The sequence below is a fragment of the Biomphalaria glabrata genome, chromosome 9, assembly GCF_947242115.1.
Source record: "Biomphalaria glabrata chromosome 9, xgBioGlab47.1, whole genome shotgun sequence".
In the NCBI taxonomy this organism is placed as follows: Eukaryota; Metazoa; Mollusca; class Gastropoda; family Planorbidae; genus Biomphalaria; species Biomphalaria glabrata.
In genome coordinates this window covers 35,572,462-35,595,291 of record NC_074719.1, presented here as the reverse complement: position 1 = coordinate 35,595,291, position 22,830 = coordinate 35,572,462, and the positions used below count along the sequence as shown (strand labels likewise).

The window sequence follows — 22,830 nt, the reverse complement described above, 5'->3', positions numbered from 1 at the left end:
GGATTTAGACCTAGATCTAATTTTAAGAAATACACTTTGCGCAGATAGTTTTTTACTTTGACACATGAAAAGACAAAAGAAGATCCATTGATTTCATTATATAATAAAATTAACCTTCAATTTTGTGTTTCAAAAGCATTTTTTACATTAATTAGTTCCTGATATCTGTGACTACAGATTTCCTGACGAACATTCTTTCATTAGACAATTCAGTAATGAATCGCGTACTAAATATTAATTCGTTTAATTGTTTACTTTATAATCCCATCCCTAGATCTAAAACTCTAATTCAACTCTAAGATGATAAAACTTCTCTTCGCACAGATAGTTTTATACTTTAACACATAGACATATTAATTAAAGTCCATTCATTTCATATTTTGATCAAATAAACATTCAAATTTGGTTTTCTAAAGCTACATTCGTTTACGACAGCTGCGAAGCCGAGTTAAAGGCCTACATCTATATTCATTCATGAATCGCGTACTAAAAATTATTTCGTTTTATTGTTACTTTATAATCCCATCCCTAGATCTAAAACTCTAATTCAACACTAAGATGATAAAACTTCTCTTCGCACAGATAGTCTTATACTTTAACACATAAACATATTAATTAAAGTCCATTCATTTCATATTTTGATCATGTAAACATTCAAATTTGGTTTTCTAAAGCTACATTCGCTTACGAAAGCTGCGAAGCCGAGTTAAAGGCCTAGATCTATATTCATTCATGAATCGCGTACTAAAAATTATTTCGTTTTATTGTTACTTTATAATCCCATCCCTAGATCTAAAACTCTAATTCAACACTAAGATGATAAAACTTCTCTTCGCACAGATAGTCTTATACTTTAACACATAAACATATTAATTAAAGTCCATTCATTTCATATTTTGATCATGTAAACATTCAAATTTGGTTTTCTAAAGCTACATTCGCTTACGAAAGCTGCGAAGCCGAGTTGAGATAGGCCTAGATCTATATTCATTCATGAATCGCGTACTAAAAATTATTTCGTTTTATTGTTACTTTATAATCCCATCCCTAGATCTAAAACTCTAATTCAACACTAAGATGATAAAACTTCTCTTCGCACAGATAGTCTTATACTTTAACACATAAACATATTAATTAAAGTCCATTCATTTCATATTTTGATCATGTAAACATTCAAATTTGGTTTTCTAAAGCTACATTCGCTTACGAAAGCTGCGAAGCCGAGTTGAGATAGGCCTAGATCTATATTCATTCATGACTAGCGTACTAAAAATTATTTCGTTTAATTGTTCACTTTATAATCCCATTTATTTAACAAAGCTATCGCTCTTTTCGTTTTTAATAGATAAGAATGTATCGACTTCGGGTAAACCATTTTCGCAAAACTAATTTTATTTTCGTAGCGAAAGAGAAATAACGTGAAAGGATCATTAGCTACGTTTAACATACATCTAAATCCAATCCACTAGATTATTCAAAAGCAAATGTTTTAATTTTAAAAAATGGATTTAAGCCTATTAGCTATTTTGATTTGATAGCTTCATTCACACTTTTTTCACATTGACACATTCGCTTTACTTATTACATTATTATTTCGTTTAATTGTTTACAAAACACTCTCAGTGACTATATCGACAGTAATGCGCAAATAAAGACCCGCGGGTCGCGGGTAACATATGTCTAGTCATAAATAAAAAAATGACAAAATAACAACAAAAACAACAAAGTTTAAATTAATGCTTCTACAGACATCATAAATAGGCTATTAGTAAAAGGAAAAAAAAAAAGGGGGGGGGGCAGTGGCTAAGCGGTAAAGCGCTTAAATTGGTTTCCGAACTGGAGTTCGGCTCCTGGAGAAGATTGAGATTTTTAATTTCGGGATCTTCGGGTGCCTCTGAGTACACACAGCTCTAATGTGTATCTGACATTAGTTGGAGAAAAGTAAAGGCGGTTGGTCGTTGTGCTGGCCACATGACACTCTCGTTAACCGTAGCTCCGTAGGCCACAGAAACAGCGTAGACGATCATTACATCACCTGCCCTATAGACCACAAGGTCTGAATAGGGGAACTATTTTTTTTTTTTAAGGAAAAGTCATTAGAAAATAGAAAATCAGGCTATTCGTCCAGACTGAAATTTAGATATAGATAATAGATATCTAGATCTATAGGCCTATTTTTTAGTCGAGTTACCAACAAAATCTCGAATTGACAAGTATTGTTATATAGATCTTGATCTAGGTCTATATAGATCTAGTCATGTAGACTCCCTGGACACTCCGCATTCTATTTTTAGTAATTGCCGTCTTTTCCTACTTTTTTTTTTCCTCCCGGAAGTTAAGTTCTGAATTGTTTACTAAAATCTCGATGTCTAGTCACTTTTCATCATACTATTCATACTCATAGCTCTAGTAGTCATAGTCTACGAGTTATAGAAAGATCATTGAGTAATTATTTTGTCTAATTTATTTGTAAATCTAGATCGTTTTCCCTAGTTTAAAATAAGGTTAAATCTAGATCTATAGTTCTATAGTCATAGTCAGATTTATATAATAGTGATAAATAGTGATCTTATTAATATTATTATGACAGAATATCAAATAATCATTGAATATGATCTAGAATTAAGTCTAGATCTAGATTCTAGTATTCTACTTCTAGTCTAGCTGAGTCTAGCTAGATTCTAGATCTAGATAATCTAGAATCTAGATCTACTTTAACTACCACTTTAAGTCTAGTAACTACTATTAACTAGTAGTACTAGAGTCTAGTACTACGTAAATAAAGTAACTCATAACTGATTACTAACCTAGACTCTAGATCTAGATGAGTGATGACTATATCTAGATCTAGATGAGTAGATCTAAATCTTATTCTTAATCATAATCATATGATAATCTAAGTAACTAGTCTAGAATACTAGTAATACTAGATCTAATAAATATGGTAAATAATAGTAGAGTATAGTCAGATATCTTAGAATATCTACTACTCTTAATACTAGTATTAGTATAATAAGTAGTATTAGTAATAGTAAGTCATAGTCTCTATACTATAATATTACTCTATCTATCTGTACGTCAAAAGCTTCACTCTGACATATCTTCCTAGACTTGCACTCGATTCAAATGTCAAATACTGAAATACTGTACAGTTGGCAATAACAAAAGACTGATCACTGACTGTACAAAAACCTTGCCTCTGTTCTGGACTGACTTCACTATGTGCTGGTTCTGACTTCGTCTCGTACTGGTGACATTGCGAGGTAACAAAAAGTGACTTGACTCAACACATTCGCTCTTATATAGGGTTACTATTTAAGCTTTCTAGAACTGGATGGAACATCGCTTGTCCATTTGGGTTGATGACATGACTACACTCTCTGTGACTTGCGTGCATACTATTTACAACACATGTCCTTGCCGAACTGGCGTGTACTGCCACTCGTCATGGTTGACTGCTTATCTAGCACTGGCCTGACCTGGTGCAATTTGCGTTGGCTAAAAACACACATAGCACTACCTCCATCTGTGTCACCACCAGGTTTATAACAATATGCTAAATTTCTTAATTTTCATGTCATTTTGACTGTTCATTAAAATTATGACATTGTTTTTTGCTCAGCACTAAAGGGAATATACATCATCCAAATGTTAATAGATGGAGGGCACCAGGTCAGGTCTGGGCTTTTCTGCTTAACAGAATTTATAACAGTAGCCAGATGGTAACGGTACTGGGTGGGGATCTGTGCATCTCAGTGTGTGACCAAGGGGCTAGAGTCACCTAAGCAACCAGACAGCATGACTTAACTCAATAATCTAACTAAAAGAAAGCAAGAAACAAACTTTAATTTACAATAAATATAAAAAGCGATACTTTATTTACATGAAACCAAAAATAAATTAATAATAAAATATATGTATACTAAACTTGACTAAACCCAAACAATTAATCAAAAACCCTCTAGTCTAGAATCTATGCTACTACCATAAAAGGCATAATCAACACCAGCAAACCAACCGAATCAATAGCTTTTTAACTACCCTAAACCTAGATCTATACTAAGTAACACCCAATGATAAACTCTAGAACTAGAGTCTAGATCAGTGGTTGTGACAAGTCAAAAACTCGCTGTCAGAGTCACTCAAAAATATCACAGCATTAATTATTATTATTTATTATTTATTTATTTTATTTTACTTATTTTCCCATCCTACCCCTAAATTCTTCACCCGCCCCACCTTTTCCCCTCCAGGCTAGACTTAGTTGACCACCTGGGAGATAGCTAAGGCGCGTCCTTTCATTTATCTGCCCTTGATCGGGGAAAGGTAAACACACAATCTCTTTTGTATTACCCGCCGGATGTCTGAAGGACGGTCACGGTTGACACCACCTCGTGTGGAATGCAAGTCACTCCTCTCCCCCCCCCCCCTTTCTCCTATGCCTCTCTTTGATCTAGGAGACCACGAGGGCAAACACGCCCATTGACCTCCCAATGTGCGAATCCCATCTCTTGTCGGACTTCACCCACGTGTAAGATAATTCTAAGCCTAGGACATTTCCTGTTTCCGCTCACATTTTCCAGGCCTTTGTATATAAGGTAAATTAAATCAAGTCAGACCCTCTCTTTCTCATTCGAGCTGAGCTATCGAGTCTGGACTATATCATTTATTCTCCCTCCTAGAGGAATACCTGGTGGTAAGCCGAACTTAATCACAAGTTCCATCTTAATTACTCTGTGTATATTTCCATTGGATTTTATCATGTGTATTTTGCCTAGTTCATTTATATTTAATTAGTGCATTGTGTATTTCTCACTGGCGTAAGTAGAAAACATAAACATGTCCTATGTATTTATTTATGTATTGCATTAATCTATTAATGCTACGTTGCTCAATTAATCGTTGATGCAACCATGTATATATTTGTACATCTTAGTCTATTTCCTTTATCTCGGCTGACAACCGTGATAATTTTACTAGCGCACTAATACTGCGTCTAGAAAAGAGATACGAGTTATCTCCCCTGTACTCATTTTATTCTAAGAGTTGCGCCGCTTGAAGGGACACCCTCTCCATTCAAGCACGCTTCATTGTTCTCGACCCACGGTCATATGTAAACAAACCATCTGGGTCGCTGACCACCGCCCATTCCCCCCCCCTTCTTTCTCTATCCACCTGTGTTGTTTATTTGAGATTAGTATTTCCCCTTCTATGTACATTCTTGTATTATTATTTCCCCTTTTATGTACATTTCTATATTGCTACTATCTGCCATCTATTCTCCAAATCCCATTTGTCATCATCTCCCCATTGTGCTCTAAAGCAATTTTACCAATCTCAGTCGAGGGCATCGATAAGATGCATGAGAGACATGTCCTAACTTGTCTTTATTTATCCGCAGCCTCCCTCAGGTGTCTGCCTATTTGTTTGATATCAAGAATCACCTACTATCTTTGTGCTTAGTGCTATTCAGCACTGCACTGGCTTACTTACCTGCCTATTCATTTGCTATCGAGAATCACCTACTATTTATGTGCTTAGTGCTATTCAGCACTGCACGTGCCTACTGAGATCTACTCAACTCTACCACTTGGCGCTATCGGCATTGCCCGCCTATTCGACAGCCCACCTGTCAAGCTATTAGGTGCGACGTCCCTATAGATTCAGATCTGTGTGAGACGTCATAGCTATGCCAACCCTCTGCAACTCACTGGACATATCCTGTCAACTACGCTGCCCACGGCAGATCAGCTCTGCCTGCAGTAACCTTGTGCCCACGGTAGCCGGCCACCCGCCCTACTGTGCCCACTACAGATATCAGAACTTTGGACTGAAACTCCACAAGAACTGAATCACCGGCGTCCCTCTATCCGCTAGAGCGCCACCTCCAGCTGCAGAACCCCAAGCCGGAACACAGCCAGCTGCGACATCAACAGGACAACCAGCTAAGTCAGAGGACAAAGTGACATACTCTCTTATTAAATGCAAGAGTGATGATTAAAGCTAGTATTATTTAGAGATAGAAGCAAACCCTCCCCCTTTTTATTCTTATATGTATATTTATGTAAATAAATATTCTTCATTTTTAACTTTTGCATCTATCTTTCATTGCTTTGTCTCGTTGCGTGTCTGCTCCCAATTCATATGCTGATAGGTTGGTGTGTGATAGCTTTAAAAATAATCATCCCCTAGACATAAACGCGCCAAACACACATCACATTTCCCCACCTGTCACAGTGGTTCCCAAACTTGTTTGTCTTGTAGACCCCCTTATCATGTTTTCATATCTATGGTAGACCCCCTGATTAACTTATATTGCATTTTTTGCAAATTTACCTATCTATTCCATTTTTTAAAACTTATTTCTAACTGAAGTGAGTTGAAGTATGAACAAGTAATTTAAAGCTACATTTGAAGTAAGAGAGCTCTATCTTTTTTATTGAAAAAATTCAAATCTAAACCAATAAAAATAAAAATATATATTACTGCGATCACCAAACACACTGGAAAAGTGTTGTTGTTTTTTTTTTGCAGGCTCATCATCATTTTCTACGGATATTATGTTTTGTATAGGAATTTGTTGTTCTATGAAATAGTCCTTAAACAATTTATAATAATTATTTTTTTTATTAGCCTTAAGTATCATTGTTAAAGTTTTGCAAAGAGCAGTTTATCGTGCATTTCTTGATCTTGCACGTCTGGCTCTAATATTGGGTCCGTGGAACTGATTTCATAAACAGGAGAACAGGCGAAGGCAAGTAATAGTAGACTAAACCAGTAAGTTTCGAGCAGCAAGGGCTCACTATCTTTCACTTGCAGCCCACCTAGCAGATGGAAAACTGAATTCAAACCTTTGCTGCCTTGCAGCTATACCCAAAAATGGGAAAGGTTTTGTGGGTCACCCCTGAGGAAAAATAAGGAGCCGGCATTTCTTAGACTCTTTGCAGCACACAGTGCTACACCCTGTGAGAGCCTGTTATGCCACTGATCCCAAACTGTATATATGTCGTTTGCAAAGAATTACATAAGAAGCTTTTAATGTTATAACTAATGTCATCGATGTGCCCTTGAACTGTATTGTTGCTTAAATAATAATTTCAAAAGTAGATTTGTGTAAAACAGTTTTTTAAACTACTGGTAAAATCTATTTTTTATCTATAGTGTTTTCTGTATTTGGCTATAAGTAAAGAGATATTGTAAGATGCTACAAACCACCATCTTTCCTCAATGATGTTGAAGAGAGATTTTGTGGTGTCTATTTTGAACTTTATCTTTGAGAGTTCGAAAGTTGTTCAAACCTTTATCTTTTTATCAAGGTGGCATCATCTCAAATGATCCCCCAGCGTAATTAGCTCATATTGACTTCAAAAGTCACTTAGGCAACCGCTTGTTTGAGAAGGAAGGAATGAATCCCAATTGTAAATAATCAACGCTGCACAATCTACATTTCTTTTTGTTAAACATTAGTTACATGTAGACATAATTAAGCTATTTAAATTAATATTGAAATTAAATACAACAGTTTTTTGCTTCATTAGCAGGATAAATATTTAAGGTACAAATCATTCAACAACACCAAATCGTCAACTCGAGTACTATGTACGGGTGCTCCACAAGGTTGTGTACTTTCTCCTGTGCTATACACTCTTTACACTAATGACATAAGAAGCATCTATGACTCAGTTAAACTCATTAAATTCGCTGATGATACTGCCATAGTCGGTCTTATTTCAGGAGACGAAACTCAGTATCGAAGCTCGATAGAAGAGTTTACAAACTGGTGCACCGACAACTTTCTAGAACTGAGTGTAACAAAAACTAAAGAACTTATAATAGATTTTAGAAAGAAAAAACAAACTATACGTGAACTGCAAATAAACACTACATCTATAGAACAAGTAAAGGCATATAAATATCTAGGCATTATCATCAACAACAAGCTTTCATGGGAAGACCACCTTGGAACTCTAACAAAGAAAACAGCCCAGCGACTCTTTTTTCTATACAAACTCAACAGTTTTAAATTAAATAAGAAGATCCTTGAGACATTTTACGGCGCGACTGTACAAAATCTGCTAACATACGGAATAAGTTGTTGGCAAGGCAACGCCTCATCTAAACTGTTGCAACGTCTAGAAAACATCATTAAAAAAGCATCAAAAATTACACTCACAACATTACCACATTTAAAGGAACTTTTTGAACAAACGTGCCTAAGAAAAATCGAAAAAATCTTGGAAGACAACGGCCACCCGCTCCATCAGAACTACGCCAGGTCGTCGCGAAGTGGGCGACTGCTGTCAATCAAAACAAGAACGGAGCGGTACAAAAACTCGTTCGTACCTCACTCGGTCAGACTCTATCACCGCCACTCATTGATCAGGGAACATGAAATGCACCAAGATACCTGTGTGTAGTCGCTGAATGAACTCTTTATGTTGTCTGTTGTATTTATGTGTATTTTTCTGTTGTGTTGTCTTTATATGAGAAACGAGTCCTTGTAATCACAACAAATTTCCGTAAGGATCAATAAAGCAGTCTTAGTCTTAGTCTTAGTCTTATATATAAGTATATTAAATAATTACATAAATGGGATCTGAAAATTAAAGTCATGACCTGCTTAAATGAAATCCATGATCATAGACCCCGTAGACATCTCATAGACCCCCAATTTATTTTTTCACTTTCGTAGACCCCTTGGAAGTCTTCGTAGACCCCTATGGTCTATATAGACCACTTTGGGAATCACTGGTCTAGATCTACAATGAAACCGTAATACTAAGATAAAACATGCTTTACTAAGGCAGCAATAACAACTCAATAGCAGCAGTAGTTGCAGTAGCAGCTTTAGCAGTAACAGTAGCCTGCAACATATAAATGCAAAACTATAAAAATAAAAAAAAATAAAATCATAGGTCATAGATCCACTACTAGATTAAAAACATAAACACTCATCGTAGCGGCGCTGAGCTGGGCGCGCCATCTTTAATACAATGCTGGAAATCAAACTGCCAACTATTTGACATTTCTTCCTAGTATTAAAGTAAATAACTAAATTAAAATGTAAAGTATATTTACACACAGTTAAATGAAAAAATAAAATATTTCTAAACTTACAGGCAGTCTCAGTTATAGGATATTGAAAACAATTATATGCAAGATCACAAAGATCATCACCTGTCACACAGACAGGGATACTGTACCGACCGTACACTGGTCATCTGTTCAAGAAACAGCATGGACATAACTATTTATACTACCGGCCCTAACCCATATAACAATAGGCGGAAGTTCAAATATAAAATCTGACACTAGCCTATAAAAAAGAATATAAAAAAATAACTCTAAGCTATAAAAGTAGTAAAAAAAAAATGCATATAAAAATATCGCTGGGAGCGCAAGCTCACACTAAAAAAAATATCTAGAATAAAGGTGCCTTATGGAACACCCCCTGTTTGTATCCCATATCTCACATTAGTCTATAAAATTAGATTTGTTGCCAAGTTTCACCAAGCATCTAGTTAAAATCAAATTTGATGTCAAAGAGGGATGGAATAGGAATGACAAAGTGTAAACCTCATCAGACAAATTTTTTCCTGACAACGATATTGAACACTTTGATAGACATTTTAAAATTTTGAGAGACTTAGTATTTTTAACCAAGTATTGAATCTTGTCTGTTTTTCTAAAATGTCTTTCATTTGGACTCATACAAAAAAAAAATAAATTGTGATTCTAAAAGTTAAATTTAAAAAAAAAAAAAAAAAAAAAATTATTTCCAGAATGATCATCTCCATTATCTGGTTTCTTCCCTCCCCATATCTAAGTCAATGTTAAGTGGGCTATCTCCCTATAGTAGAATTATTTGCTCAGGGTGATAATAAACCAGAATTTTTTTTTGAATCAAAGCCACTCAAGACATCATCAGGATGACAATGCGTTTCAGATTTCTTTTTCTTCTAATAATAATAGATCATTTACATCTTTTACATGATTTTAAATTATCTAGACATATTACAATATCATTCATTAAATTATCTAAACAATATCATAAAGTTCACTTTCCAACTAAAGTCAGGTACCCATTAGAGTTGGGTGGACTCAGGGTTGCCCTAAAAATTCAGAAATTCAAAATCCCATTCTTCACTGAGATTCCAACCCAGGATCCCAGGTTTGGACTCTCAGCAACTGAACCCTGTTTACAATATCATGCTATCGTTGTGGTTTTCCAGTTATAGAAATTTTTGGTTTTCCTATACATCTAAAAAATTGAGATTTATATTTGGTACCATTTGCTTTAAATTTAAATAATCTTTTATATTTCTGAATGGTATTTAGCCTAAGTAGTGGAGCTCTTTGATGTTAATTTGCAGATCCAAAATCCTGATGAATTTTTTTTTTGAATCATTAAAGTGATTGAATCATTATGAGTAATTATTTTTCAATAGTATTTTACTTGCTTAATAGACCTGTTGGTCATAATTGGAAATTTTAATGTACTGGTATATCAAAGCTGACATTACATAATTAAATGAATTTCTTGAACCTTTAATACCATGACTACATTATTATTTTTTTCAGAATAAATTTTTACTTATAATTTTTTTTCTTCACAGTATAGGCCAAGACAATAAAGTATTGATTCCGAAACTACAACTTTCCAAATGAGTTGGCTGTCAAAATTACATTACGATGTCACTTATATAACGTAGTATGACAAAAGATATTCTAGACATGCTGAGCTGATATAAAAACCCTATGCCATGAACAGACTTGAGACGCCCCTGGAAAGGTCTTCCTCTCCAGCTCGCCTGGGCTACACATCAGAAAAACATTCAAAATACACTTTAGACAAGGTGGACTTGCTGAGGAAACAAAGAGGGCTCTGTGATGTGGTGCTTATAGTGGGCTCTAAAAAGATATTTGCACATAGGGTGATACTGTCAGCATGCAGCCCATATTTCTTAGCCATGTTCACTGGGGAGTTGGCAGAAAGCAGACAAACAGAAGTCACTATAAAAGTAAGCCCATTTACTTTTGTCTTTTTCTCTATAAATGCTAAAACTCTTTGCAAAAAATTTCCCCAATTTTACCCTAGGCTAAGGGAGCCTCATTTGCATTACACGCCATGATTACTCAACTAAAATAATAAAAAAAAAACTATTCAAAAATCCAATTACATTATAAGATTTCTTAAAATAAGACCTTTTTAACATTTGTAAACATCTTTGGGAAAAGGTTTCATTCCAAGATAATTTTTGAATAAAATTTCTTGTCTTCATTGGGATTCAAACTTGAGCCTCCTTGTGTAAGTCTCCAAGTAGTTTATATGTCATTCAGCCTTAAGCCCCACAGAATATGTAGATAGATCAGTTTAAGAATCGTTTTTAATTGTAAATATTTTTTGTTGTTAAATTTAAAATTCATGAAATTATAATACACCAGTTCTTAACATTGTAACAGGATATTGATGAGACAGCTATGGAGCTTTTGATAGATTTCTGCTACACCTCCAATATAACAGTTGAAGAAAACAATGTCCAGACTCTCCTTCCAGCTGCTTGTCTCTTACAGGTGAGTCTTGGCCAACATTTGTACACATTTTCACTTCTCTTGAATCAACTACACACACCACCTTGGCATCACTATTATTTAATACATTGTACATTGCTCTAGTTAATAAGTTTGATGGCTATTTTTATTATTATTATCAACAAAATATTTGATATATTGGGTAAAAAAAAAACTGTTAAATGTTAGAATAGAGGAAAAAAAAAGAAAATTGTTGATACTATAATGAAAGCTTTAGGTAAAAAAAAAAACAAAAACTGTTAAATGATAGAATTGAAAAAAAAAAAAAAAAGAAAATTGTTGATACTATAATGAAAGCTTAAGGAATTAAACTACTGATACATAGGAATTACATTAACAAAAACAAAAAAGTTTTATCTTTCATCATCTATTCCTGGTAGTATTTTTTAAAAATTAAAAGCATACTCATTAACTCATTAACTAAATTTATACTAACTATAATTAACATGGTATTTATAGCTGAAATATTTTCATTGAATTTCCTTGCCATCTATTATAAAGTCAGTTCCAATTTTGGGCTTCTAACCAGCTTTATAGTTTCCTCTTTTCGTATCACTGGCTGAGTGGTTAAGCAAGCGCTTCCAAACCTGAGTCTCTGTGAAGACTAAGATTTTGAACTTCGGGATTTTTAGGGTGCCCCTGAGTCCACCCTGACTGATGTTGGGGGAAAGTAAAGGCAGTTAGTCATTGTGCTGGCCACATGACATCCTGCTTGTTAACCATTGGCCAAAGAAACAGATGACCTTAACATCATCTGCACTATAGACCGCATGGCTTGAAAGGGGTATTTTCCTTTTTTTAAAAACATTTTAGAGCTATATGAATTTATTGTATGTGCGTTGTGAATACACTTCTTGATTAAACTCTTTAGGAAATTTTATTCTTTTATTGGTTGTTGACATAGAAAGACACTAAATACATTTGTTCCATGTAATATTTCAGCTTGTAGAAATTCAAGAAGTCTGCTGTGAGTTTTTGAAACGCCAGCTTGATCCTTCCAATTGTTTAGGCATAAGAGCTTTTGCAGACACACACGCCTGTAGAGATCTCCTCAGGATAGCAGACAAATTTACCCAGCACAATTTTCAAGAGGTTTGACTTGTTTCTGCTATTTGCCTATATACAATGGGAACTTAAGATTGCTCATTCTGAAATAGGGCTTATAAAAGGGAACTTAAGATTGCTCATTCTGAAATCGGGCTTTAAAAAGTTTACATTCCATTTTGTTTTGTAATCCACAAAAATGTCAAATATTACTCATTATTTTTTAAATTTTTTTTCCAAATGACAATTTTTAGCAGTCCTTGAAAGGGGATAAGCCACTATTAGTTTTGTGTGGTCTGTGTGTCTGTCCATGTGTCGGTTTTTCTGTCTGTCCATCCCATTTAGATCAAATCAACTAGCAGAGATTTAAAAAATCTGATATCCTAATTTCTAAGTTCTGGTTCAACAGCTACTTTTTTCTTTTCTGAAAGTAGAACGTTTAATTTTAAAAATTATACTAGCAGATTTTTTCATAAAAATGCACCATTTTTAAAACTAGTTACTATTAATAGTAAAAAAAAAAAAAAAAAGGAAATTTCATTAATAAGGGAGGGGATTTTTCTGTATATCTTTAAAACAAATGGTTCTATATTTTTTTTACTATTATTATGTTATAAAAAATGTTTGTATTATTAAACTAAGCGTTTTCTGTTATACAAGCTAAAGTGTTTACTTTTCGTTTGAAAAGAGTATGAATGCATTTGGTATGCGTATAAGTAAAATATAATTTAAAGGAACATTTAACAAGCAATATTTTATATTATAAAAGTGGTGAGCACGTTTCCACACATGATATACTCTTATACATTGTACCATATGGAAAAGTTTCTTCATTGAAGCCTTGAATGAGAGATTGGCTCTTTCCAAAACCATCAATATGTTAATTATTAGATAACATTAGTTAGGCCAGGTTCACATAGAACCATTAATAACATTAATACATTTAATAAATCTCTGTATCTTTTGGTATCATTTCATTATTCAGCCTAACAATACAATACTATTTGCTGTCTCGAGTCTGGATTATTTCTCATGTCTTCATTACTCTTTAATTTTAAAACATTTGTGCTTGTTAAAAACCTGAATTAATGATAATTACTCCCAAATACAATTAGACAGAGATTGGTGTAAATTTAGAGTCTTCTTCTTGATTCTCATATTTGACAGCCTTTAAAAAGTTCTTAAACATGACCATTTTAAATTTATTTCTGGCATAAACAGATCTAAAGGTTAGATGTACAAAGGTGTACATTGTTGTCATGGCTACGAGTGAGCTAATTTTCTACTGTACTTCCAGGTGATGGAGAGTGAAGAGTTTATGCTGCTTCCTGTAAACCAACTGGTGGACATTATCTGCAGTGAGGAACTGAATGTCCGCACAGAGGAGCAAGTCTACAATGCCATTATGAACTGGGTCAAATACAATGTACAAGAAAGGAGACAACATTTACCAACGGTATTCACAAAAAAACTTTAACTGTATTTTTATAAATGTCCTACCTTACTTTGACTCACTCTTTTTTTTTTCTAATCTCTGCTAAAAAAATATTTTAAATTTGTTTTTACTAAAGATAAGATATGTGACCAAAAAAAACCCACTTCAATCAAATGTTAAATTATACCAATCAAAGTAAAAGGTTTACATACAAGACTATATGGTCCATATTCAGGGCTTTTAAAGGTGAAAAATTGTGCATCTCTAGCCCTCACTCAAATGAAGATATGGTCCATGGTTCAATTACATTCATTAGTCAATGATGTAGCTATAAAAAAAATTAGAATCAGGAGATAAAATGCGTAGAGTACATCAGGAGATATATTGTGTATGGTACATCACATCAGGAGATACATTGTGTATGGTACATCACATCAGGAGATACATTGTGTATGGTACTTTTCATAAGATAAATTTAATTTTTTAAGTATCCCTGAATCTGTTGTACAAATAGTTTATTGTTAGTTAAAAATTCATACATTATAAATCTCAGCATTTTAAATCTTTCATTATTTATTTATTTTTTCAGGTACTTCAGCATGTTCGGTTGCCTTTGATGACGCCAAAGTTCCTAGTAGGAACAGTAGGGGCTGATTTATTGATCAAGAGCGATGAAGCCTGTAGAGACCTTGTTGATGAAGCCAAGAATTACCTGCTCCTGCCCCAGGAGAGACCGCTAATGCAGGGACCAAGGACAAGGCCTCGCAAGCCTATAAAATGTGGAGAAGTTTTGTTTGCAGGTTAGGCTTTCCTCTTTCCACCTTCTTTATGCTATTGTTTGCAAATTATTTAGGAAGAGTGGAGCATTTACCATACAGCATTTTCTTTTTTTTTTTTATATAAACTATTAATTATTTTATGATCAAGTTAAAGAGCTATGTAAGAATTTAAAAAGCTATGTCTAACATCAGGGCCATCCTTTCAAGTTTGTTCTAGCGGATGTAAGCTATTTTGATATTTTGGAGGCTAAGCTCCAATGCCTTGTAGGCCTACATGTTTTATTGCTTACAATTTGGTTCCTGACTTGATGATTATAGTTGCCAGCATTGACTGTAAAACAAACATTTGAATGCCGCTTTTATCTGATGTAAATTTAAGTCGTTGTTAAGCATAAGATTTAAATGGACTTAGCCCTAAACACACTCATAGCACTTTGATGATTCATTTATTTTCTTAGTAAAGTGGAGGTGAGGTGGCTGAGTGGTAAAGTGCTTGGCTTCCAAACTGTGGGTCCAGGGTTTGAAACCTGTTGAAGACTGGGATTTTTAATTTCAAGATCTTTGGGTGCCTCTGTGTCCACCCATCTCTAATGGTACCTGACATTATTCGGGGAGAAGTAAAGGCGGTGCTGGACACATGACACACTTGTTAATTGTAGGCCACAGAAACAGATGACCAATACATCATCTGCCCTATAGATCACAAGGTCTGAAAAGGGAACTTTACTTTTACTTAGTACAGTAGTATTCATTAGCCATAAGGCTTGACATATAAATTCATATTTCAATGTTGATTGAATTTTCTTTCAGCTCCTTAAGTCCTGTAGTTTAAAATAAGTATTTTTAAAAAGTCTTTATTGAAGTAAAAAATGTATCTTTTATTCTCTGTTGTCATGTTAGACATTTCCATTTAGTTCTTCAACAGTCAACTGTTTTTAATCAGAGAAAATAAAGAGTAAAATATTGCAAATTAAAGAAACGTTCCTATAAGGGCATAAATGTCAGACCTTTGTGTTTTAGACTGTGTGTGCATGTTTCTGATGTAACCTTGAGTAAAGGTGGGTGGATGGTTGGGTTATGCAGGATTCTGATGAAACCAGGAGGTGGTGTGTTGTAGTTTAGTTCATAATTAGGGTTGTGGAAGTAGCAGTGAGAACAAGTGAGAGATGTGTAACACAAAGCTTAAGTTTATTACAAGTTTTACACTCAGACACAGCAGAGACTAGGTTAACATCTCACTTGACCACCTGGTGCTTGCATTATCTTTTACATTATTTATATCACCATTTTCTCTCTTTATAAATATTGTAGTATTCTGCTACTGTCATTATAGATGTTCCATGTTAAGTTTTTGTAAAGATGTCTTTATACGATCTGCCCCATAGATCCCAAGGTCTGAAAGGGGTCATTTACTTTTTTATGTTTATCTTATATTTGTATTTTTACGTTCACCAATTATCCATAACTTTTACAAATAAGCAAAGGGGTGAAACTTATCAATTTATAATTAAAATAGTAACATTTCATACAAAAATACAAGAGATATAACTTTCTACAAGACCATGGACCAATGTCATTCATAACTCCCAATTTAAAAAGTTTAATGTTTAACAGCGGGCACGACATGGCCTAAAGTGTGCCGATGTGCCAAAAAGTTCAACCTCAATGTTTTACTATATTTCAGTCAGCCTATTCCTATTCAAATTGGTTTTGGCTCATTTTTCTTGCTACTTTCCTTGTTTTCCCCCAGTGGGTGGCTGGTGTAGTGGTGATGCCATCTCTAGTGTAGAGAAGTATGATCCCGGTAGCAATGAGTGGAGGCTGGTGGCACCCATGAGCAAGAGACGTTGCGGAGTAGGTGTCGCTGTGCTCAATGACCTACTGTATGCAGTTGGGGGTCATGATGGTCAATCATACCTCAACAGTATAGAAAGGTAAAAACAAAATGTCTACATTTTTTTAAACTTCATTCTTATATATATATATATATATATATGTAGAGAGAGAGAGAGTGAGATAGACAGAGATATATAATGATTGATTGATTAAAAAAAAAGATTCTCTTGCTTAAAAAGTACAAGATTATTGAGAGTTTTTACAATTTACAAGCTCTAATAAATCACTTATGATGAATTAAGAGTTGAGGTTCTTGGTCAATAGGCTAGCCATATTAGAACCTTTTTGATTGATGGTCACAGGACCAGACTCAGCTTTACCTGCACTGTTGGTCTTAAGGTTTGATTTAAAAACTTAGCTTTTATTAAATGAAAAATGTATCATCTGTTTTACTTTCTGTGCTTAAAATCTTTTACAGCCACTAACATTGTTGTGATGTGATTTTATGCTGATATTTTGACAGCTACTATATTTGTTTATTTAGGTATGACCCACATACTAATCAGTGGAGCTCTGATGTGGCCCCAACAAGTTCCTGTAGAACCAGCGTTGGTGTCGCTGTCCTGGGCGATTTCCTTTATGCTGTTGGTGGCCAAGATGGTGTCTCATGTTTAAATTATGTTGAACGGTAAGCAGTAGGTCTTAAGTATTCTATGAAATGATACTGCAATCAGAAATGTAATTTGGTGGGATTCCAATAAATATCTGAAGCAATGCAAGAAGTAAAGATGCTTGCTACATCATACAGATGAAGACCATAGGTAAAAAGTAACTTAAAAATTGAATTTAAGTTTGGTTTTAGTCTGTTTAATCAGAGAGAAAAAATTTAAAGTTTATCTTCATAGAAACATGTTAAAGTAATATCTGATATGAATGTAATATACTTTATAATTCTGTCTTTAACAAATTATCTCACTTGTTTTACCCATTAAAAAAAGTTATTACTAGATAACAATTCTGATGACTTCTTTACCATTCTATATATCATAACACATTTCTTTAAAAAAAAATACCTGCTCTATGTCATTTTTCTTAAAGCTAACATTATTTTCATTTTCATAGACCTGATGTGACTGACCAATTCATCAAGTTTTTTCTGTGTTTGTTTAGATATGACCCACAGTCAAATAAATGGCAGAAGGTTGCATCAATGAGTACAAGGAGGCTAGGGGTGGGGGTGGCTGTCCTGCAAGGTTTCCTCTATGCTGTTGGTGGGAGTGATGGGACTTGTCCACTCAACACAGGTCAGGCTCTCTTTGTTTCATGGTCTGCTGGCCTAGATGCAGGGAAACCTCAAATTAGAAGCATTACTTGTTACTGGGGCATGCTTCTTAACCAGACTGCTTTTATATTAAATTTATTTAAATTAAAAAATATATATTTCTTCTGAAACCAAAGATAGCCATATAAATGTCATTTTTATAGAAAATATAGCTACTTTCTTTTTAACTTCTCCATTATAATTAAAACATTTCATTGTATCATCTATTGTTATTAATGATGATTTGAAATATTGTACAAAAGAAACCAGGTAATATATTTCTGCTGTTGAAAGTTTTGAAATTTTTCACCCTAAAATTTCTAATTATATCACAACTGAAAATTAAATGGAAATAAACATTGTTAAGAATTAAGTTCCATTGTTATATGAAAACAAACTTTACTAAAGAAACCAGAATTTTTCAAACTGACATAAGAAAACATTAATCTCTTATCTGTTCAAAGTTCAATTCACCAACCCACCCTAAACATTTACACTACCCTTATTGTTAATGTTTTTTTAAGAAAAATTAGCTTATACTATCTTGAAAATTAAGATGTACCATGACAATTCATTAGTCAGGGAAGTTAATTGAGACATAGCAAGCTCAGTCTGGAGTTACAGCAGTAACCAAATTTAATGCTTGTAAATGCTTACTTGGATCTTTTGATTATTATTAAATATTAAATGTTTTAATTTAACAGTTGAAAGATTCGACCCTCGAAACAACAGGTGGACTCCGGTAGCTCCCATGGGGACCAGGCGGAAACATTTAGGCGTGGCAGTGTTTCAGAATATGATATTTGCAGTGGGAGGTCGTGATGACACCACCGAGCTTAGCAGTGCTGAGAGGTACAACCCACAGAAAAATGCCTGGGAGCCTGTTGTGGCTATGACATCTAGAAGAAGTGGAGTAAGTTGCTACTTGTGCTATTTGTTAATCTTTGTGTGAATTTTGTTGTGATTCTCTAAAAAAAAATTCGGTTAAAAAAAAAATCAAATTTCACATTTTCTTCTAACAGTAAGTTGAGTTTTTTAATTCTGTGATTCTTTTTGCTGGTCATCCTTTACAAATAAGCTTCTGGCACCTAAGGTAGAATCCCTTTATGGTATAAGCTAATGTCAGCCTTATGGCTACTTCATAGGATTTCTCCCAGCATTGAGGTATTAGCTAAGTTTCTTTGCCCCTACTTCTGTCAAAAGGTTTGGGTCATGCCATTTAATGGAATTTTTTTGTCCTTGGTCAGGTTACAGACCATTTATCAATAACCCTGTTTACACTGCATTACTCTGTAATCCAAAGATATAAAATACTTTATAGGGGAAATACCGTAATTATAAAAAGGAAGTGATTTGTCTAGAGAAGTAATTTTTATCAAGTCAAAAGCTAGACATTTTTAATGTTATTGAATAGTGGACTTATATAATTGTCAAACATTATAATCATATAAATGGGTTGCCAATATAGATCTACTTCACCTAAGCAGGTTATTACCCTGACATCTTCTGTGGCATATGCTCTGAAAGGTTTCAATCTACTTGATGCGTAAACAAATAATAAGCTGATCTGAGGCTGTGACAGACTGTGACCTTTTTGTGATTTTTTTTTTCTTTCAGGTAGGTTTGGCTGTGGTGAATGGTCAGCTGATGGCCATCGGAGGTTTTGATGGGACCACCTACCTGAAGACAGTCGAGATATTCGACCCAGAACAGAACTGCTGGAGGATTGTGGGCAGCATGAACTACAGACGCTTGGGGGGCGGTGTGGGTGTTGTCAAACTGCCTCACAATGACACTCACCTCTGGTGACCTTCGGCTTTCCCCTCCCAGTCAACCTCAATGTTTCTCTCCCCTGTTACCCTATATAGTTATTGCCCCCTACAGAAAACTCCACATTGCAATGTATAACATGCAACACATTGGGTTCACTCTTATTGTAATTATATTAAAACTCGAAACCCAATTCCTTATGTTTATTTTTTTTTAAAGTGTGCAGTCATAGGACTATGTGCAATGCAGCAGAGCTTGTAGAGGTTCTTGTTATTTGTGTTGTTGGTAGAAGAGAATTGGACTTTCTATTCTGATGGGGACACACAATTTCAACGGAAATGTTTTTTTGTACATACTTTTTTTTGTTTTGTTTTAATGTCAAACTTGTCTAAAAGCCTGATGAGTGTAGGCATCAAATTATTTATAAATACAACTCAAGAAATCTGTATACAAAATGTATTTATAACAATTCTTAGTTAAGTAAAGTTCCCCTTTCAGACCTTGCGCTCTATGTCCCACCATTAGTGAGGGTGTCATGTGACCAGCACAACAACCATCTGCCTTTACTTTTCTGCAACTAATGTCAGGTACCCATAGTAGAGCTGGGTGCACTGAGAGATGCACTAAAGATCCAGAAATTAAAAAATCCCAGGATTCGAACCAGGGACCCTTAGGTTTGGAAGCCAAGCTCTTTACCATTCAGCCACTGTGCCTCCATTTTAACTCTTAACTAGTATGTTTTCTGTAAGAAAAACTCTTGCATCAGATTTTACAGGGGATTCCTCATCTTGTAGGCAGTATCTTTGTATTGAAGCAGGGCATTTTGGCATAATGGTCATTTTGGCACAGGACGTTTTGGTGTGAGATTTTGTAGTCACATTCTACCTGTTCATTTGATTTTGTCTTTTAAAAAAAAAATATCTATGTTTTGTATTCTAAAGAGTCTTTTTTTGTGTGTTAAGAGCAATAGGTATTTTATTCATTTGATTTAGGATTTAGGTTTGTTGTGTAATTATAGTTATGTCACTAACATTAGAATGTATGAATGGGTTTTAATATTGATGAAAAACAAAATGAAAAATGATAAATAAACATCGATGCAATTTGTAGTGCACATGCAAATCGTTTATTTAATTTATAGCACCTCCAAGTTTTAAAAAAGAAAGAAAACTGATGAATGTCAACCTGTGTGTTTTGAACAGCTCACCTAAAATTAATGGGGGTTAGCAGGTCAATACCATTTCTCAGGTAGGAATCTGACCTTTCATAGTTTCTATAGAAGTTTGCATTATGCATTCATGAAATATGTCAAAATTATTGAAACTTTTTTGGGAGTGGGGGATATGTTTAGTATTTATACTGTTGTATAGTTTATTATAAAAATTTTTGTAAATTATCATCAAAATCTCTCATGCCATAATGTCTGTGCCAAAATGTCACCATATCCTATTGTATAACTCTACCTCCTACATAAACTCCATAGATCGTACTTGAAGTCAAGTACTGCATGAGAATAAGCACGGATTGTGATCATTAATGATTTCAAATTGACACCTTTTAAATGGCAACATGTAACTAGTCTTCTTAGTTTAATTCAGTTTATCTATCAAAAAGTTTTTTCTATCACAAAAACTGCTTTTTCTATTGAATCCTTATGAAAACATCTCCAGGACATAGGTTTTTAAGAGTTATCTTGAGAATAGTGCTAGGTTTTTAAGAGTTATCTTGAGAATAGTGCTAGGTTTTTAAGAGTTATCTTGAGAAAAGTGCTAGGTTTTTAACAGATATCTTGAGAAAAGTGCTAGGTTTTTAAGAGTTATCTTGAGGATAGTGCTCGGTTTTTAAGAGTTATCTTGCAGATAGTGCTAGGTTTTTAAGAGTTATCTTGCAGATAGTGCTAGGTTTTTAAGAGTTATCTTGAGGATAGTGATATTCTTTAAAGAGTTATCTTGAGGATAGTGGTGTTGGGCCAGAGTGGGAAGTTGACTTTTGATAATGAGCATCTGGAAAAGATTTCACATGGTAATAGAAGTGGCCACGCAGGTCAAGGATGGGAGATAACTGCTTGTCTATTGGGTTGTTGTCATGTTTGTGATTTTTAGTTATTTAGTATTGACCTGTGTGACTGAATCATTACAGTCACTATCACATAGTAGTCATAAGTGTCCCCCAAATATTTACCTGTTAGCTTTAAATTGGCATGTCTCAACCTGGTCCCTGAAGCCCACCAGTATATTAGAGATGCTTTTTAGTGTGTGTGTGTGTGTGATACACGAGCATACATTGATATCATGTGACTAGAAATGTCAGGGTGAAATGTCATAAATGTAGATATGTAAATGACAAAAAAAATTGTTTGTGCTTTTAATGTCTGGGGACATATTTGTATGAGTGTGAACATGGCCCAAGAACTGGAACCAGACCTATTGGTACAATAAAATAAAGTGAAAAAAGTGATTTCTAAGTTTTCTCTTGATTTAAAAAGTGTAATTTAAAACTTGTGACATGTTCAAATGAAAGTGTTATATCATTATTTGTTTCGTAAAATTATCCTGTTCATCCACTATTTTGAAGAGCTTACCTTAGCCTAGTGCCTAAACGTTTTCTTATTTCTGATTATCTCTTGAATATAATTTTCCTTCTCTACTTCTCTACCACCTTCCACCCGATCTACATTGATTAGAGGAAAAAAAAAGCAATCACTTGATATAACTTTTGTAACAACATTGCACGCGACAATGTCCATATCACAAAGTCCTTAGAGCTCACAAAGACCGTCTTTCATGGAATAGTAGCCTACTACGAAAAAGAAGAAGAGTCTGACAAAGAAGACATCAAAGGCCTTTCACTGGAAGAGCTCCTACGTAAGGAAAAAAACCCCAGAGGAATGGAGGAAGAAGGTCGACAGATCATGTGTGGAGCCCCAGTGGTTTAAAGGACTAAGGAATGGTTTAAGGTGACACCTAAACATCGTATCATTCTTCAAATCTAAAAATTAACTTTAATATTATTTAAAAGCCTTTTATTATTATTTTTTTTTTTTTTGCATATCG

The 22,830-nt window shown here is 34.4% G+C and overlaps 1 protein-coding gene across 2 annotated transcripts; it reads left to right on the top strand.

Annotated features, from left to right (window-relative positions):
* The first annotated feature begins 2,288 nt into the window (after positions 1–2,288).
* LOC106050244 (kelch-like protein 20) lies at positions 2,289–22,234 on the top strand. 2 transcript variants are annotated; one of them, XM_056040972.1, is made up of 11 exons: positions 2,289–2,445; positions 10,617–11,021; positions 11,464–11,574; positions 12,535–12,684; positions 13,934–14,092; positions 14,661–14,871; positions 16,601–16,784; positions 17,231–17,374; positions 17,857–17,990; positions 18,712–18,920; positions 19,625–22,234. In XM_056040972.1, the coding sequence occupies exons 2-11, from the start codon at positions 10,764–10,766 to the stop codon at positions 19,814–19,816; spliced, it is 1,752 nt and encodes a 583-aa protein (XP_055896947.1). In that variant the 5' UTR covers positions 2,289–2,445; positions 10,617–10,763; the 3' UTR covers positions 19,817–22,234. The 2 variants fall into 2 exon arrangements, with proteins under 2 accessions (XP_055896947.1, XP_055896948.1); XM_056040973.1 differs by lacking the exon at positions 2,289–2,445 and adding an exon at positions 3,245–3,263.
* Positions 22,235–22,830: the final 596 nt, after the last annotated feature.

What these genes read in the sequence shown, in the direction of transcription:
- LOC106050244 (XM_056040972.1), top strand. Translation starts at nt 10,764, where the DNA reads ATGAACAGACTTGAGACGCCCCTGGAAAGGTCTTCCTCTCCAGCTCGC. An exon ending in AAACAGAAGTCACTATAAAA is followed by an intron (nt 11,022 to 11,463) that starts GTAAGCCCATTT and finishes ACATTGTAACAG; the next exon opens with GATATTGATGAGACAGCTAT. An exon ending in TGTTTAAATTATGTTGAACG is followed by an intron (nt 17,375 to 17,856) that starts GTAAGCAGTAGG and finishes GTGTTTGTTTAG; the next exon opens with ATATGACCCACAGTCAAATA.